The 19,733-nt window shown below is 37.6% G+C and overlaps 1 protein-coding gene across 3 annotated transcripts in view; it reads left to right on the forward strand.

Moving 5' to 3' along the window:
• MACF1 (microtubule actin crosslinking factor 1) overlaps positions 1 to 19,733 on the forward strand; it is a 330,626-nt gene that overhangs the window by 272,439 nt on the left and 38,454 nt on the right. The window contains exons 53-70 of one of the 3 annotated variants that reach the window (XM_069479778.1): positions 2,301 to 2,462; positions 2,654 to 2,824; positions 3,635 to 3,801; positions 6,439 to 6,598; positions 6,951 to 7,277; positions 8,223 to 8,307; positions 8,830 to 9,071; positions 9,734 to 9,940; positions 11,246 to 11,365; positions 11,811 to 11,918; positions 13,192 to 13,410; positions 14,412 to 14,615; positions 15,344 to 15,352; positions 16,313 to 16,544; positions 17,163 to 17,389; positions 18,660 to 18,782; positions 18,881 to 18,982; positions 19,588 to 19,689. In XM_069479778.1, coding sequence (XP_069335879.1) covers positions 2,301 to 2,462; positions 2,654 to 2,824; positions 3,635 to 3,801; positions 6,439 to 6,598; positions 6,951 to 7,277; positions 8,223 to 8,307; positions 8,830 to 9,071; positions 9,734 to 9,940; positions 11,246 to 11,365; positions 11,811 to 11,918; positions 13,192 to 13,410; positions 14,412 to 14,615; positions 15,344 to 15,352; positions 16,313 to 16,544; positions 17,163 to 17,389; positions 18,660 to 18,782; positions 18,881 to 18,982; positions 19,588 to 19,689 — 2,967 coding nt within the window. The remainder of the gene's footprint in view (positions 1 to 2,300; positions 2,463 to 2,653; positions 2,825 to 3,634; positions 3,802 to 6,438; positions 6,599 to 6,950; positions 7,278 to 8,222; positions 8,308 to 8,829; positions 9,072 to 9,733; positions 9,941 to 11,245; positions 11,366 to 11,810; positions 11,919 to 13,191; positions 13,411 to 14,411; positions 14,616 to 15,343; positions 15,353 to 16,312; positions 16,545 to 17,162; positions 17,390 to 18,659; positions 18,783 to 18,880; positions 18,983 to 19,587; positions 19,690 to 19,733) is intronic. The other 2 variants (XM_069479776.1, XM_069479779.1) reach the window with 2 other exon arrangements.

The following is a 19,733-nucleotide window of genomic DNA, read 5'->3' on the forward strand; positions in this document are numbered from 1 at the left end:
TGGGAATGGATGGGATTGCGTATGAAGAGCATAAAATGAGAAGAGGGCCCAGGACTGACAGGACATCCTCCCCTCATCCCCACCCTTAAAGTCTCCAGTATTTAGAGTTCTAGGAGAGAAGGAGAAAGAGAACAAAGGTCGTGAAAAAGAGGATCAGTCAGGATGAAACTGGGAGAATGCAGTATCACCAAAGATAGAAGTGTTTCAAGAAGTTCTTTGGGAAATTTTCTATTTTATATCCCTATTGCATCTTACAGCCTTGCAATAATTTTTACTAGTGTACTGCTCTGGAAAATGTCTGTGAGTGCTGCTTAGTTAATAACATGGCACAGTCCTATTTCACTAACAGTGAAATACTTAAGGAATTTTAATGTATCTAAAAGCGCTGGTATTGCAAAACAGCTTTATTTGGGAGTCGAGAGAAGGAGGAAAGTTTTTCAAATTTCCTTTCTTTAATGTTCTGTTCATTTGTATTCAAAATAAATACCTGGATAATATTTATTTAGAAGTGCTTTCATATATTTCTCAACTTTTGAAAAATGGTCAGACAGATATTCATTGTCCCTGTCAACCCATAGAGCAGAGATGAGGAATATCTAATGTGAAATATTTGTAAACAAAGTAAATCCAAATTTTAAAGAAGAATTAGCTCTATCACAAATTGAGCATCAGAAATCAGAAATGCTCCAAAGTCTGAAACTTTTTGACATGACACTGATGTGACACTCAAAGGAAGTCCTCATTGGCACATTTCAAACTTGAGATTTTCAGCTTTAGGATGCTCAGCCACACTGTCCCCTCCCCCAGCCCCCACCATCACCACCACCATTTTGTTGTACCAGCAGTAACTTTAAACTTGGGAGCTTCCCCCGCCCCTACCGTTTTGCTGTGATTTTTCTTTAGTAAAAACATCTTCAATGCTACAAAATAGAATTACAGCAGTTGCTTTTTCTGGGAACCATGTTGTTGGAGAAACAGTCATTTTAGCTGAACTGCCTGGTAGTGTTGCCTAACAAAATATGGTGTAATCAAATTATAGTATAAAATGAAGTACATCTTTGTCATCTTCCTTTTTCACTGTTCCCTAGGGCTTTCCCTCCCTGGTAATCTTAGCCATAGACCATTATTTCTAGAATCAGATTCCTAATTCTGGTGTGATCCATGGTCTCATATTGACCAAAATTAGTCTTGCCCAAACTTATAATTTTCTTTTACATTTATTTTTGTCCTCTTCCATTTTCTGTCATCTTCTGGCCTTAATTGACTCACCTGTCTCACTGAAACTGAAAGAACTTCTTATGGAAGAAAATAAATGGAAATAAATCCAGGCTAATGGAATATGGCTGGTTTTTTCCTCTGTCAATTGTGTGAGAAATCTGATTTCTAGGGACAAATATTTATTTCATTCTTTCCTTTAGTCTCTTGGTATGGCAAAAGTACCATTCTCTTCTGACCTTTTTGTTTCCTTTTAGAAACATCTGTCATTATTGAGCTTGACTGTAGTGAAGTATGCACATTGCTTGTTACACTTGTTTACATTGTTTTAAAATTCTGTTGCTTCATGGTGAGTAGGGATATACAGTATCATTTTTTAAAAAGTATTTATATATGTGTGTATATATCTATATATGCACATCTTACTCAGAGTGTGTGTCCAAAGTTCTGAAGGGCATTTCCCAACATTACTGGCCCGTTTCCCTTTGTAATCAGAGGAGTACTGTTTCAAGATTATGGGCTGTGTGTGGTCTGTGGCCCTGGAACAGAATGAACTTAAATGGCCACAGGGGGATTAAGCTATGAGATTGGTGTTTTTTACACTGATAATATATTTTGACTAATTGAGTTATTAGTCCTACTCAGAGAAGAGCATTGCCTATTATCAGTGGTTAGTTAAGGCTGTTCCCCAAGGTATATTTCATCTTAAATACTAGTCATTTGGTATCATTCTTATTTTTTAGGATTCATATACATTGAACTTGTACAATATTTTGAGGTTGATGCTTCTGTATTCTCTATAGCTTTTTGCATTAAATAAATTAAGCAACAGATTAAAAAAAAGATCAAACCCATGAGTCAACTGGGTTAAAGACCTAAGTAGTGTCATAACTCTCTAATTACATGTACGTAGGAGGGTGAATTGAAATATGAAACCACGTTTTCTTGATACTTCACTGTGCAGCTTTTTTTTTATTCCTGGTTTTCCTTCATTGAATCATAAATGCTCCAAGAATAACCAGTCACTGTGTGGTATAGAGGGTCTAATAGCCTTTAAATTAAATCTTTGGCTTGCAATTATCTAGATGTTTCAGAAAGAACAAGTGGATCCTCTTCAGATGAAATTGCAGCAGGTGAATGGACTTGGCCAGGGATTAATTCAGAGTGCAGGAAAAAACTGTGATGTGCAAGGTTTAGAACATGACATGGAAGAGATCAATGCTCGATGGAATACACTGAATAAAAAGGTAAGTGAGAAGGGGTAACAAGTATACTGGGAACAGAAGGCATAGAAAAAGAGACATCTAAATCTAAGGTTTCTCTGGAAGCTGACTACTAAAAATTAGCAGCTGCGATCTATAGTTACTAAAAAGGGTCGGTAGAAATTTAAAAATTGTTCTCTCCTTTCTCATAATAAGCCTACATGTCTGTGATACAGGTTGCACAAAGAATTGCACAGCTACAGGAGGCTTTGTTGCATTGTGGGAAGTTTCAAGATGCCTTGGAGCCGTTGCTCAGCTGGTTGGCAGATACTGAAGAGCTCATAGCCAATCAGAAACCTCCATCTGCTGAGTATAAAGTGGTAAAAGCACAGATCCAAGAACAGAAGGTAAGTGAAAATGTTAGGACAGTGAACTGTAACAGCCGTAGGGAGTGGTAGACAACACATTTCCTTATATTAATAGTTTAAGGAGCAATTCAGTTTTAGTAGAATCCGAACCTACTTTGTGTCATCCTGAAAAGAAAGGTAGAAATTGATTTTCATCATGTTACTTTAATCTACTAGTTTACTGTGGTATATTAGACTGAATAATTTTACTTGTTCATATATCCTATTTTGATGTTTGCCCACAGCTTTATATTAAGAGGTTTTGGTGTTTTTAGAGTCAGCAGTATTCTAAATAATGTATATCATGTGCAAGGTTCTGTCTGTATTTTTTGTTTAATTTCTACTTCAGTGCGTTTTTCTTTTTTTAAAACATTTATCTCAAAGAGAATTTTATTTTTATTGAGGTATAACTGACAATAAAAATTACATACATTTACAGTTTACAATATGTTTTGATACACGTATACGTTGTGAAATGATTTCTAAAATCAAGCTAATAAACATATCCATCACTTCACATGTTAACTACTTTTCAGTGCACTTTTCTTTTGGTTCAAAGGACATTTCTTGTTAGTCACATAATGACAATCACTGCTCCATTTAAAAACTTAAGTGTGCGAAAAGTTTATGTGTTTGGTAAGAACTATGCTGTATCTCATGCCTTTTCCTCAAGGATGGAAAAAACTTGTGTTAATTAAGTTTAGGATTTGGCAGGGTAGTGTTGTTCTTTTGATTTTTTTGTTTCTACTGCACATTTTAAAATGACCCTGTGTTATCACTTTTCATTTTCTTTGAACATGTATATAATAGTTGCTCCAACGGCTCCTGGATGATAGAAGGGCCACGGTAGACATGCTTCAAGCAGAGGGAGGCAGAATAGCCCAGTCAGCTGAGCTGGCTGATAGAGAGAAAATCACTGGACAGTTGGAAAGTCTTGAAAGTAGATGGACTGAACTACTCAGCAAGGCAGCAGCCAGGTAAGGCCAAAGGGGTTTTGAGGAATGAGTCTGGGGTTTGTTTTGTCCTATTTTTGACTTACTATCACTGAAGTGCTCTAAAAGCTTGTGGATGATTCATATGGTACTTTGGAAGGTGTTTAATGGATGAAGGATAAGTTTCTAGAGATGCTCCACGTAACCAGAATGACTCTCAGGAAATGAACTCCAACTATTCATAAATTTCTGAGCACTGTAAGACTCATTGCTCTGTGTTGTTGTTCTGATGCAGTATAATTGTGGTTCCAAATGACAGACACAGACTCCTACAAGCCAGCCAAGTTATTTTCTGAGTTTTTGAAACAGATTTTTCTGCCTTTATATTTATAAATAATGCTTTTGATACTTGGAATCGAAATTTGTCATATTTCTTTTCTGTTAGGTTATCCTAATATTGGATGTTTTTGCATCTAGGAGTTAGTCTGCAGTTCTGTTAAATATTTACTATATGGGCATTCAGGAGATGCATAAACTTTCTTCAGTAAATGGTCAACAGAAGAAAATGCTTTCTCTTTTCATAGCTATAAGTAACCCTCATGTGACTTGAGCTTAATACATAACATGGATATCTTCTCTTTAAACTTATACTATCGTCCGTTTTAAAAATAAATACCAGGTAATCAGAAATCTTAAGGAAGTAGTAGTGTCAATCATTTGTTACTGTAGCCTATGGCAGTCTTCAAATAACTCCCTCTTCAGGGAGTGCCACCACATTGGCTAATTTTTAAATTTTTTGTAGAGACAGAGTCTTGCTGTGTTGTCCAAGCTGGTCTCTAACTCTTGGCCTTAAGCTATCCTCTGGCCTTGGCCTCCCAGCGTACTCGGGTTACAGGCATGAGCCACTACACTAGGCCACTAAAGACTTTTATTTCAATTTTTAAATTTTGGATATTTGATGCTTCTAAATTATTTGTAGCTCTTCTCTTTGATACCCCAAATCTTACTACATTAAGTTATTCAAACTTTCAGATTCTAAAATCAGAAGCACACAGAAACTAGAGGCAATTTTTATTTTTTATTTTTTATTTTTATTTATTTATTTTTTTGAGACAGAGTCTCACTCTGTTGCCCAGGCTAGAGTGAGTGCCGTGGCGTCAGCCTAGCTCACAGCAACCTCAAACTCCTGAGCTCAAGGGATCCTCCTGCCTCAGCCTCCCGAGTAGCTGGGACTACAGGCATGCACCACCATGCCCGGCTAATTTTTTCTATATATATATTTTTAGCTGTCCATATAATTTCTTTCTATTTTTTTAGTAGAGATGGGGTCTTGCTCTTGCTCAGGCTGGTGTCGAACTCCTGAGCTCAAACGATCCGCCCACCTCGGCCTCCCAGAGTGCTAGGATTACGGGCGTGAGCCACCGCGCCCGGCCTAGAGGCAATTTTTAAAAAATGAAATTCAACTTTAATAATCTTTATGATTATATGTTTTAGTTGCATTAATTGAAGATGTATTTTGAAGGCTGGCATAAACAAACTAGGAAAGGAAATTCTATATTTAGATTGCCACTTAAAAATGCTAGCATTTAGAAACAGGTTTTTCTTTATATTTAAACATAATTGAATTTCCAGATAACCAAAATGCCAAATCTTTTTATTTCAACCATTTCTTATTAAAATAAGTTTGTCAGGGTATAACCAGCACAGGACCTAGCACAAATAGATATTAAGTAAAGGTTTACTGAACTAAAGTGCATTGTGTACTCCCAGGCCTTTTCAAATGGCATATCTTTTGTCTGTTCTTAGTAATTCACAGGCAGAATTATGACCTTTCATTATTAATCTGTGCTAATAGAGTTCTGTGGTTCTCCTGTCTCTTGTCATGCTGCCTCCAGCATCCAGGCTTCCTCTCTTCTTTGTAATTCGCTGCTTTTATTCTATAGAGTACTTGAAATCCAAGCTTAGCATGGGTGTTATATTGAGTAAGATTCCCAGTAAGCTGTGAAATACATAAGTTTTTTGGCTGCTATTTGTGTTGGCAGATTCAGCCAGTCTGAGGTCATTTTTTTCCCCCTTAAATCTGGATTCAAAGTTATGTTCTGGGGCTTGAAATTATTAGCAGCCTGACTGGATTTTTGGGAGATGGGGAAGAATTCTAGTTCATGGAACTACAGTACACTGCCTTTGCTCTTCAGCTACTCTCTTCACTTGTAAGTGAAGGTGGCAGTGACAGAGAAAGAGAAGTTAAAACTGATGATTTTTTGACTCCTTTAAACTTTATTTTGTTCACATGTTCAGGTGATGCATGTGCTACATTCCGTTTTGATATGTGTCACTGTGGTATAAGGAGAAAAAGCATTAGAAGGTCTGATTGTAATCCTCATTCTACTCTTGCTGCTCCCTGGGTGATTGGACAAATCTTTCTTTAAGCCTTCAAGGTCAATTTTCTCGTTTATCATAGTGAGATAATTATTGTGCCCACCTTACAAGGTTATGACAGGATCAGAATAAGGTAATACTGTGAAAACCTTTAAAATACCAAAATGCTACACAATGTGTGTTTTGTTTACTGATGGTATTTAAACTGTACCTGGTAAAGACTGTTCTTTTACTGAATGTAGTACTATTATCAATCTTAATGTGCCTTTCTGCCTGAGCAACTTGTTCTATATATTTGCGTAGGCAAAAACAGCTGGAAGACATCCTGGTTCTGGCCAAACAATTCCATGAGACAGCTGAGCCTATTTCTGACTTCTTATCTGTCACAGAGAAAAAGCTTGCTAACTCAGAACCTGTTGGCACTCAGACTGCCAAAATACAGCAGCAGATCATTCGGCACAAGGTACGAAGTAGTTACTGTTAATGAAAACACAAAACTGGAATTAGAAATCCTAGAAATAAGAAAACTGCCTACAGCATTCTAGAAGATGTGTTCTATGTGGTTTTTTTTAAAGTTTATTTATAATATGGTCAGGTCATTAATTTGAAAAGTCATATTCTTAAAGTAAAAATAGAAATTAATAGGCTACCATCAGAAAAAACAGCTTTTGTTCCCAATTTTTATATTACTTTTGCCTTTCAGTAGGTGAACTTTTTAATTATTTAATTTGTTATATCATTTGTTATTCATCATTTTATGTTTAGTTTTCATTTATTTTGTTTCTGTTATTCATTTTTTCCATCTGGATTTCCAGGCTCTGGAAGAAGAAATAGAAAATCATGCAACAGATGTGCACCAGGCAGTCAAAATTGGGCAGTCCCTCTCCTCCCTGACGTGTCCTGCAGAACAGGGTGTGCTGTCAGAAAAGATAGACTCATTGCAGACACGATACAGTGAGATTCAAGACCGGTGCTCTCGGAAAGCAGCCCTGCTTGACCAAGCACTGTCTAATGCTAGACTGTTTGGGGAGGATGAGGTGGAAGTGCTCAACTGGCTGGCTGAGGTTGAGGACAAGCTCAGTGCAGTGTTCGTAAAGGATTACAAACAGGATGTCCTGCATAAACAGCATGCTGACCACCTGGTATTCATGTTTTCCATTCTTACTGGTTATGTTACTAAGTTGTTATTTTGATTTGTGTTTCTCTTCATTTCTTTTTTTTTTTTTTTCCTTCATTTCAAACACTTCAACTTTATTTTATACACAAGTGCATCGTTTATAGACTTGGTGCTAAGTACTAATCTGTCTTAGATAAGTCCATGGAAATACTTGTGTTTAACAAACTAAATCAGTAATTCTAGAAGATGGTATGGGGCATAGACAGGGGCCATCTCAACTCCAATTCATGATTTACATCTTTCGGTAAGGTATCACTAAGTTTTCATTTGAGCAATTTTATAAAAGAGAAAGTACTTTAACAAAACCAGATATCTAAATAGTGCCCAGGATTTGGTCATGTAGTTATAACTTTTACAATATTTCTAGAATTTATATGCTCAAATTCTAGGGATTTTGTGTCATCTTAATAGAAAGAAGTTTGCCTTTTTCATTTCTTTTTTATGAAATCTCTTTGGCAAAACAATTTAATAGTCTAATATTATTTTGCTTCTTCAACTTCAAATATGGAAACAGTTTTTAACCAGGATCCTGATTTAAATCAACCTGTTCTTGCTGATTTTCTTCTCTTGAACTTTCTGTCTTATTTATTTTGGACGCAGTAGAGATTTTTGCTGAATTTCACTTCTACCTTTCTTAGGTTCAGGTTTGGTACTACTAGATTGGTAAAGCTGATTTAATTCTAAATCCCTTCTCATTCAGCACAGAAGAAAGCTTGCCTATAAGTATCTGACTTAATTATTTTGAATAATCAATGAGCTAACCAAAGAGATAATGAGGAAATCAAATACTTGATATTTAAACTAAACTGATATTCATCTCTTTACTTTAAATTTGGTCTCTTAAAGGTCTCACATTTCTTACCCACTGTTGTGCCATAGTTTTAGGATTAATGATATTCTTCCCTTTCAGGCTTTAAATGAAGAGATTGTTAATAGAAAGAAGAATGTAGATCAAGCTATTAAAAACGGTCAGGCTCTTCTAAAACAAACCACAGGTACTTTGAAAAGTCCATCTCTTAGCACCTCTATGGTCTCAAAGACAATCTCATTTCCAGGGAAATAAGCTCCTTGCATTAGCCACGTCTGTTAGTAAATATGAGGAGCTTGGTATTCACTGATTGTGTTACCATGTGCTCCAGGGGGCTGATGACCTGTGTCCTGTTTCCTGCTAAATCTTATGAAAACCAAAGGACTCAGTTGTCTCATATCAGTTATAGATGATGATCCTCCTTGCCCTCTAGTATGTGTAATGCCAGCATTCTCTGAATGGTGCTGTGAACATCTAGAAACACCTGAAACTGAACTCAGACCTTAATAATATCAGAAGTGGCCTCTTTTATCAAGTAGAAGGTTTATTTTATTTCCCACTTACCCTTCATATGGGATGTTAGGTGAAATCATTACCAGAGGGAGAGAGCATCTATAAAATTAAAAGGTCTGATTGGAAGAAAGGGGGATTAAAGGGACCCCTCATCCCCAGATCTCTTAAATATGAATAATTGTGCTGTCTCCCACAGGTGAAGAAGTGTTACTTATCCAGGAGAAACTAGATGGAATAAAGACTCGCTATGCAGACATCACAGTCACTAGCTCCAAGGCCCTCAGAACTTTAGAGCAAGCCCGGCAGCTGGCCACCAAATTCCAGTCTACCTATGAGGAACTGACTGGGTGGCTTAGGGAGGTGGAGGAGGAGCTGGCAGCCAGTGGAGGACAGTCTCCCACAGGGGAGCAGATACCCCAGTTTCAGCAAAGACAGAAGGTGAGCTGTCATTCCATACTGTTAAGGGAAAAGTTTTCTCTCTGTCAGAGTTGTTAAGTTTTATCACCTTTACTTAAATCTAAACCAAAAGTGTCTGCCTCCCTCCTTTATTTACTCACAGACAGTAAGATTTGACATAAAGACATATATAAATTATGTATATATTATAGTCTAAAGGAGAAAGAAGTTAAATCTCAAATGCCTAGGAAGTTTGCTTTGTATGTAACATTTTATGATTTACCTCCATTTTTCATTCTCAAAGAGTACTTCATGTTTTTATTTGATTCTCCTACAGGATCTGGTATAGTTCTAGATGCAGAATGATACTGTATAGGCACTTGTTAAGTTAAATGCCTAGCCTATGGTTAAAACATTATTTATCATTTCTATTGAAGTGAGGAGAAAAAAGAACGAAGCACTCTTTGTTTTACCGGGAGACAGTCTGGTTCAAGAAGTCATGCAGACAGTTCTAAGCAAGCAGCAGCTAAGTCTAAAGTCAGGCTTCAGAATGACTGAAAAATCTGAGACAAGAAAAAATAACTGAAGGAAGGAGGTCAGAGCCCTGCTGGGATGTGTGGTAGAGATAGCACTTTCCACCCAGCACAGCTGCTAATGTGCTTTATTTAGCAAGGTATGGCCTGAAAACTCTTTTCCCTCCTTAGGAATTAAAGAAGGAGGTCATGGAGCACAGGCTGGTGTTGGACACTGTGAATGAGGTGAGCCATGCTCTCTTAGAGCTGGTGCCTTGGAGAGCCAGAGAAGGGCTGGATAAACTTGTGTCTGATGCCAATGAGCAGTACAAACTGGTCAGTGACACTGTTGGACAAAGGGTGGATGAAATTGATGCTGCTATTCAGAGATCACAACAGGTAATGTTTGTAATGCCTCTGCATTAATATTTTAGACAGTGGGGATTGATGTGTGAGATATAATACTATGAGCCATATAAATAAGAATAATGGCTCAGGAATGAGAATGACTTCAAGCTAAATCTGATGCAACAAACATTTCAGTAATGAGAAATGATTGGGTAGAGGTTTATGAGGATGGATCTAGGTTTGATCCAAAATACTTGATCCCTTTGAGTAAAGAAGAACTTGGAGAAGAGTGTGCGAGGCCTTTTCTTAGCTAAGCTAAGAAGTTTGATGGTGATAGGAGTAGACAGTATCTAGATCCAAAAGGTCCAAATGCATTACAATCTTAGTTTGATATAATCAACTTTCTTAGCATTAGATGGAAGAGGGGAAGGAACCAAGAACTATAATTACTATCAAATATGCAAACCAAAATAGCAGAGCTATCCAAATAGAATCCTCTCAGTAAACACAGGTGTCATATTTCCCTTGATCTTTTTTCCTCCCTGCTTTCTGGAAAAAAGTTACTTGCCTTTTTCTGTAGCTGGATACCGCCTTTTAATGGTCCATAGTACAAAAAATAAATGAATATAACATAACTCCTTGGGTTCACAGTGATAAGCAAATGCTTTTTGAACCACACAGAAATTTGCTTTGATTCCAGGTACATCCCCAGTGTGTCTTTAGCATTATCCCTAATCTTTGCCAGATATTTCAATAGGAAGCTTATTGGGCTTGGAAGAAGCCTATTTTAAATAACAGTGCAGATTGGCAAAGTCAAAGAGGAAGAGATAAAAGATGGGGGGACCTTCATGAAACAAAAGTCATATAGAGCATATTTTTGTTATTACATAAGCATTGAAAGATCTGGTGTTTCTAATGCTTCTTCCGCTGAGCAAGTACTTTCAAGTTAACTTGACTCAACTGTCTACGGCCATGTTAAGTTTATAGTTAAACATCTGACTAAAACTACTACTGTTTAATGTCTGGGTAGGAAAGGGGATTGGCAGAAAGAGTGCACTCACTCACATCAAAGTATTGATTAGAGGTATATTTCTTTTGAAGGGTGTCAGTTTCTGTTGTTTTTATCTGTAGGACCACTAAGTAGGTTCTGTAACTTCTTTTAAGGAAGTTGAAATATGATCAATCCTAATTTGTTTGCATCTGGGTTTGTGATTCTTCCTAGTTTGGCCTTTACTTTATGAGATACAAATTGTATTACTGAAAATCCAGGCCCTTCTATGTTGAATAAATTAGAGTTCTAAGAAGGAGACCTTGGCTGTATGTAATTTGTTTATTTTTCTTCATTACCTCTATTAGTATGAGCAAGCTGCTGATGCAGAACTAGCTTGGGTTGCTGAAACAAAACGGAAACTGATGGCCCTGGGTCCAATTCGCCTGGAACAGGACCAGACCACAGCCCAGCTGCAGGTACAGAAGGTAAGTGTATCACTGGTGTGCCCACTCTGACCTGAGCCTAATAGAAGCATTGGTAGCTTCGAGTGACTAGGAGAGATTCTGACTAACCTGTGTCAAGTGGAACGATTTAATGGCATGATGGAGAATAGAAATTAATTTTATATACACTTGGTTGGGGTAAGGAAGAAATTTTTTGCTTTGTGAAAAAGGAGAAATAGGCCCATTAATCCAGGAAAGAATAGTTAGCAGTTTCCTGGATGACTTTTAGGAGGGAGGATGTTTGTGTAAGCTGCTAAAGAAGATAAGTAAAAAAAGATGTTGGATAGGCAAAGTGTCAAACTTTATAAGAACAATTTTTGATGTGGCTTTAAAGCAAAGAATTTTTCATATATTATGTCTTACCATTCACTAACACAGGCTCAGGGTCTTTTTACTTCTTGACTTAACTACAGTTTGCTTTTCAAAGGCTTTCTCCATTGACATCATTCGACACAAAGATTCAATGGATGAACTCTTCAGTCACCGTGGTGAAATCTTTGGCACGTGTGGGGAGGAGCAGAAAGCTGTATTGCAGGTGAATGACATTGACTTATGCACCACATTGTTCCTGTCTTGATTATGGTGAATTAGAAGTACAATTGTGAAATGATAGTTTAAGATTTTTTTCCTCCTGGACTTTCTTATTACTGATTGTCGTTAAAGTCAAACTTGATCTTCTAGGGAATTCAGACTCCTAACCCCACGTTCACAAATGTCTAAACAGCCCTACTATATAATGTGAAATATATTGCGAATCCATCTTCTTTATAACAAAGAAATTGCTACTTATCCTTACTCCATAGGGACTAAGCTTTGAGTTACTTTTCAAGGAATTTATGGTAGGGTTTTTAGAACCATATGTATATGTTAATTCCTTTTTCAGGTCCTTCTAAAACGTCACCCATTTTTAAAAGGATTGTCCAGGAGACATAGTTAGTAGAACAGTTTTGTTTATTTTTTTATAAAGGGTATGGTTAACCACACTTTCTCAAAAACATTCATAAATTGACTGAGCTACTCATCATAAACCTTTGAAGGATAAATGCCAGATTTCTGCAGACATTTTTTATCAGAGGAAAAAAGGCAAAATTCAGTGGGCAAAGATTCCATCATACCCCCTGAGATGTTCAGTTTTAAACTGATCTGTTATAATCTATCTAAGGATGTGTGTCGGCCGGGCGCGGTGGCTCACGCCTGTAATCCTAGCACTCTGGGAGGCCGAGGCGGGTGGATTGCTCAAGGTCAGGAGTTCGAGACCAGCCTGAGCGAGACCCCGTCTCTACTAAAAATAGAAAGACATTATATGGACAACTAAAAATCTATATAGAAAAAATTAGCCGGGCATAGTGGCGCATGCCTGTAGTCCCAGCTACTCGGGAGGCTGAGGCAGTAGGATCGCTTAAGCCGAGGAGTCTGAGGTTGCTGTGAGCTAAGCTGACGCCACGGCACTCACTCTAGCCTGGGCAACAAGGTGAGACTCTGTCTCAACAAAAAAAAAAAAAAAAAAAAAAAGGATGTGTGTCATTACTGAACGGTTAATTTTACTGTGCTTGTGCTATTTTACTGTCTTTAGTTTTATTTTCATCTTTTAAAAATTACAGACATGATACATGTATATGATAGGAAAATTAGAAAATTCAGATAAATATAAAGAAAATGAAAATGACTTGTAATCTTACTAGATTAGATTAGTCCATATTTTTAAATAATTTAGTGTGTGTTCCTTTAGACTTTTTAATATACGTATACCTACATTTTTTTCTTAAAAGAAGGGTTTATAATAGCAATAACTTTTTTTTTATTCATAGGAAAAGACAGAGTCTCTAATACAGCAATATGAAGCCATTAGCCTACTCAATTCAGACCGTTATGCCCGCCTAGAGCGGGCACAAGTCTTGGTGAACCAGTTTTGGGAAACTTATGAAGAGCTCAGCCCCTGGATTGAGGAAACTCGGGCACTAATAGCACAGTTACCCCCTCCAGCTATTGATCATGAGCAGCTCAGGCAGCAGCAGGAGGAAATGAGGGTAAGGAGTTACTCCAACTTTTATTTTATTGTAGAACTAAAAATGGGCTCTGTAACTTATTCAGAAACAACATATTTATTTGTGCCTACCATGTGCAAGTTCTATGTTATGAAGTTATTTCTTAATCAGTTAGAATTTCTTTGCATAATAAAGTACATACATGAATTATTTCCTTTGTTGTTTAATACAAATTGATTAAAGAATAAGATTATGGAGATGTTGAGAACCTGGGTGTTACAGAGGTAAAGAAAGAGTTAACTTAAAAAATCAAGGGTATTTAAAATATTTCCAGGGACAATATAGGATGTTGTTAGACTCAAGGTGTTTTTGGATGGCTCTTTCTGCTTGGTTAGGTGCCAGCTGGAATGAGAGCTGTGAAGTAATGTCAGAAAGCATTTTGCTATATGTGGTTAAGACAAAAGGGAAATTTATAGACATTTCAATTAATGTTACTACCATTAATGACACTTTATTAAATGTTTATAGCTTGTGCATATTGCTATTCCCGTGTTCCTATAAGTAGAAGAATGCAAACTGGATGTAGCCAGCAGTAAAGTCAAGTCAAGGAGTGGTTGCCTTGCCAGAAATGTTGCTCTTCCATAGCTTATCCTGCCTGGTGTCTCTCAGTCTGGGGAGGGAGACAGGTATTAAACCATGTAAATTATAATATGGTACATGGAAGTATTTATGAGTACAGAAGAGGTTGGGGTAGATTTGCATGACACAGATGGTAAAGGAGAGTGAGAAAGGATGTATCCAGGAGGGCTTCCAGGGCGACAAGACATCTACACTGGCTTTTGAAAATTAAGAGGATTAGGTAGTGTCAGAGATCAAGACTTAGGTGTTTTTCTGTTCCTCGATAAATGATGAGATGCTGGGACTTACTGGCATTTAATAATTTAGTTTGTTCCTCTCAAAGTTAGTATTATCTCTGATCAAAGTATCTAAATAAACTGGTATAAAAGTGCTCATTATGTTTTAATCCATATTTCTTTACATAGCAACTAAGGGAATCTATTGCTGAACACAAACCTCATATTGATAAGCTACTAAAGATAGGCCCACAACTGAAGGAGTTAAACCCTGAGGAGGGAGAAATGGTGGAAGAAAAATACCAGAAAGCTGAAAACATGTATGCTCAGATAAAGGAGGAGGTGCGCCAGAGAGCCCTGGCTCTGGATGAGGCTGTGTCCCAGTCCGCGCAGGTATGTATGTGTCTGACACTCATAACCTTCAACTGTCTGTTAGTGTAAGCAAGAGATCTCTGTATCAGGTATGGCTCTATGTGCAGAAATGTCCAGACCAGCATGTTGATAATACGTGATCGATAGAGTAGGAGGCTTTGCCTATCTGCATTTTTATTCCAGGGAACATTGGCATACTGACACTATAAGAAGGATAAAATGCAGGTATATATTGTCTGTTGATGGTTTCCCTGAAAACTTTCTATATTGTGATGATCCTTTAGTAGGGATGATTTTGGATAAATTTATCTTGCAGATTCAAAAGCAGTGACTGCCTCAGAAAAAGGTTCCTATTGGTCCTGTTACTTTTGAGACTTAGAACAATAGCACATTAGTTTTCTTACTCAAGAAGCAACAGGCTAGCTCCTAGATGAGAGAAAGATGCTTGAGTAGGGAGAAATAGTAGAGAAGCATAAACCACCCACAGTGGAGTTTAAAGCATGTAACTACATACTTTTCAACTAATATGTTACTGTTAGTGGTACTTTTGTCATGTCTGGGTATTTTATTCCTATGTTTAGTCAATATTCTTGGTTAATATTTGTACTTACTCAAGTTTTTCCCCCCCACCTTCCGTCCCATCTCTCACTCACATTGTGGAATGTGTTACTTTGTGTTGTTGCTGCCTGCTCCTGTCTTCCCCACATGGTCACATTTCATTGTTGTGTTGACTGCGCCCACCATTACAGATTACAGAGGTAAGGTACCCACCCCCATTGGTATTAGGGTGTTCTTATAAAACTGAAAATTGAAGGCATTACCTATCATGAAATTTCCCTTAATGTTAGTGGAATAAATTTGACCAGTGCAGTTTACCATGCCAGTTTTTTGGGGGTGGAACCTAGAAGTGAGGGAATGATGGGAAATGATTTTGTTAAGGAAATCCCACCATGTTTTTCCTATAGGACACTTAAAATTGATAAGCCTTACACTAATTAAAGAATCCAGAGTTGGTTTTAGATAAATTTTTTTTTTTAGAAGGCAAGCTTATCTCTTTCGCTGCCTTTTCTCCTCTCTCTGAATTGTTATAAATGAGAATTTTATAATTGTAGGCATGTTATTCAAAGTACCAAAAAGGTGGGAAGGTTATTTTAGAATAAGGTTAGATTTGATTTTCCTTAATTACCTTTCATCATGCCAACATTTTCCTCTCTCACTATTCCATACGGTGGGTTGTTAAATTGCATGCCATGATACTTTAAATGCCAAATCATGTAGCATTTTAAGTTCCCCATCCATTTACACAGCTGGTGGAGGGCATCTAACTTCTTGGTCTAGTCTGTTGCATGCAACTGTCATCTGAGATGTTGACATACTGACTCACACTGGTTTCATAGTCTTGTCCCTTTTTCATTACATTGGTTGGAATAGGAGAAATATTGTGGCAGCAATAAAGATTTGAGTTGATTTCTGGTGTATTAATATCTTTTTATTCTTAAAATAAATATTGGCTTTTTTTTAATCTGATGGGTCAGCTCTGGTGTACTGTGCCCAAACAGTTTCTTAGCCAAACCCAATACTTAACAGCCATTGGGCTGGGCTGAGCACAGGTTATCCTAAACGGTAGTAGATTTATACCTTGTCCTTATTCCCTAACACTTCCCCAAGAAGTGTGATGAGGTGTTGCTGTGATGGCTAATGTTTCAACATTTGTTTAGTTTCATGATAAAATTGAGCCTATGTTGGAGACTCTGGAGAATCTTTCCTCTCGCCTCCGTATGCCACCACTGATCCCTGCTGAAGTAGACAAGATCAGAGAGTGCATCAGTGACAATAAGAGTGCCACCATGGAGCTAGAAAAACTGCAGCCGTCCTTTGAGGGTCTGAAGCGCCGTGGAGAAGAGCTCATTGGGCGATCTCAGGGAGCAGACAAGGATCTGGCTGCAAAAGGTGCTTGATGGGTGTAATTATTTTTAAAGAAAATCAATAGAATGAATTCAAGGCTGTGGTTATCTCCAGCATCCCACCAGATGTATTTATTTCATTGAATAGAAAGGCAGTCCCCCAGTAATGAGTATTCCAGCAAGTCATTTGGAAGTCATTTAGAATTCAGAACACATTTCCCCATTGAAACAAGGTTACAATTGGTAGTTAGATTCCCAGGCCAGGAAACAAATGCTCCTTTAACCCCTAATGTGAGTAAACTACAGTATCAATAGTGGGTAGAACATAACTACCTTTTATAACAGTTTCCATGGGAAAACATACAAGTTCAACACAGAACACTATAAATAGAGTTCTCATTTCAGCTTCTTTGTAAATTGGAGGTTTTGTATCTTAGCCGTACCTTTATATTAGTTTATTTTCCGATTACCTCTGTTATCCCTTTGTGTGAGAGACCAACATAAGCTGAAAATGCTAATGTAGAAATAATAAAACTAAGATGGAAAAGTATCCTTCAGTTATAAATGTTTAGAGCCTTTTTTAAAGATGGTTTCATTGAAAAGGATGAAACTGATTTCAAGTACTTAGAGAAGTTCTATTCACTTATCTTTTTTACCTCCTCAGAAATCCAAGATAAATTGGATCAAATGGTATTCTTCTGGGAGGACATTAAAGCTCGGGCTGAAGAGCGAGAAATTAAATTTCTTGATGTCCTTGAATTAGCGGAGAAGTTCTGGTATGACATGGCAGCTCTCCTGACCACCATCAAAGATACCCAGGACATTGTTCATGACTTGGAAAGCCCAGGCATTGACCCATCCATCATCAAACAACAGGTTGAAGCTGCTGAGGTAAGAAAGAAACAGAACCCCACCTCTCACGTGTTTGTCCTCTAGAAAAGCACTTTATCGAAGTATGTTATGTTGTGTTAACTGCTTATCCAGGCTGAGTTCCTCAAAAATTTTCTAAAATTTTTTTTTTAAGTCAAGGCTTCTTTTCCACTTGAAAAAAATATCTGTTCATTATGGTAAATGTCTTTAATGTAAAAAAAAAATAGATGGTAGAAAATGAAAATCAGTTTTGAACTCATCATCAAGAGATAACAATTGTTACTTTGACATACCTTTTTCTAGTCTTTTTGGGGAGTCTAGTTTTTACTAAATGCATTTCTCACCTCTTCTCGTCCTTTTAGCACAACCCAAGCCTATCTTGATATTATCTCTATTTCTTACTTTTATTTCAGCTATTTTTCCACACAGAAATTTTCCCCATCCCTAGCCCTGTCAATAAGGCCAGTCCATGAACCAATTTTTAGGATATGGCACAAACTTCTTTAAGATTATAGAGTCTAGGCCGGGCGCGGTGGCTCACGCCTGTAATCCTAGCACTCTGGGAGGCCGAGGTGGGCGGATCGTTTGAGCTCAGGAGTTCGAGACCAGCCTGAGCAAGAGCAAGACCCCATCTCTACTAAAAATAGAAAGAAATTATATGGACAGCTAAAAATATATATAGAAAAAATTAGCCGGGCATGGTGGCGCATGCCTGTAGTCCCAGCTACTCGGGAGGCTGAGACAGGAGGATCGCTTGAGCTCAGGAGTTTGAGGTTGCTGTGAGCTAGGCTGACGCCACGGCACTCACTCTAGCCTGGGCAACAGAGTGAGACTCTGTCTCAAAAAAAAAAAAAGATTATAGAGTCTAGCACTCCTGTTATGCCAGTCAGTCAGTGCTTAAATTTTTTATTTGTACTTTATTATTTTACCCTTGTTGATACCCTTCTCTATAATAGACTTCTGGCTATAGGTTATACTCTCCTTGGAGGCAGGAAGGAATGAACCTTTTGTGAATTATTGAAGCTCATTATACCTTTCCCATACTGTTTTATATATACATATATCTCTATAGAATAGTTGATATGTATTTTGTGTATATACATGAAAAATAACCAGAGTCTGAAACTTCACTGTCTAGGTAAGTGAAATATTATGAACATTGAAAGGCTTTTGTAAAATTGACTGTTCTGTTGAACATCTGCTATTGATGGGGGTGTAAATCACATTTGCAAAGTTTGGGAAGTTCTGTTCTGCTTTCTGTTTTGGCTTATATGCTGTTCATTACACGTAGACTATTAAGGAAGAGACAGATGGTCTCCATGAGGAGTTGGAGTTTATTCGAATCCTTGGAGCAGATTTAATTTTTGCCTGTGGAGAAACTGAGAAGCCCGAAGTGAGGAAGAGCATTGATGAGGTAGGGAGAAATGGATGAGGCATTCAGATGGAACATTAGTGGGCCCAGACTAAAGAGTGGTATTGATTGAAGAATCTGACGGCTTGTTTTTCCCCTAGATGAATAATGCTTGGGAGAATTTAAACAAAACATGGAAAGAGAGGCTAGAAAAACTTGAGGATGCCATGCAAGCTGCTGTGCAGTATCAGGACACTCTTCAGGTGAGAGGCCAGGAGGTGACCACCAAGGAAATACGGGTTTCATTTGTAGCCATTTCCTGCTTTCGGCACAGGAGTGGATCACTTTTCACAGGACCTAAGACAGTGCTGTTTCTCTGTTTCTAACCAAAGTTTCCCACCTCTATTGAGAAAAGTAGTACCATATGTCTGAATGTCTACTTTTCCTGCCATTTTAATCATCACCATTGCCTGCTCGACATAGAGTCATTCAGCTGTACGGTGAAGCTGGCCTTACTGTGAGAGTCATTGCTTGCTAGAGGTTCCAAACCCAGGTTATCTTGAAGCAGCTTAGCATACTTCAGGACACCATGAGTGTTCTAGCTGGCTATGAGAAATGTTAACTTTTATTCAAATTTAGTATTTCCAGATTGTAGTTTATTTTGGGCCTCATCCCAATAACATTGGCTCTGTTCTTAAATCTCCATAGTACTAAAGAGCATTATCCCTTATCTCTGCCCCCTACCTAAATGCAAATATTGTAGCACAAGGTGTTTTGATTCATCCCTTCTTATATTAGCAGGGATAATGCTAATTCTCACCCAACTTCTGTTTTTGTTTTTTACTATTTACTTGTATTTTTATTCTAGGCAATGTTTGACTGGCTAGATAACACTGTGATTAAACTCTGCACCATGCCTCCTGTTGGCACTGACCTCAACACTGTTAAAGATCAGTTAAATGAAATGAAGGTTTGTATCTGGGAATGGCTTTTGAAGAAGAATTGCTTCTTTTT

Source organism: Eulemur rufifrons, chromosome 8 (genome assembly GCF_041146395.1).
Source record: "Eulemur rufifrons isolate Redbay chromosome 8, OSU_ERuf_1, whole genome shotgun sequence".
NCBI lineage: Eukaryota > Metazoa > Chordata > Mammalia > Primates > Lemuridae > Eulemur > Eulemur rufifrons.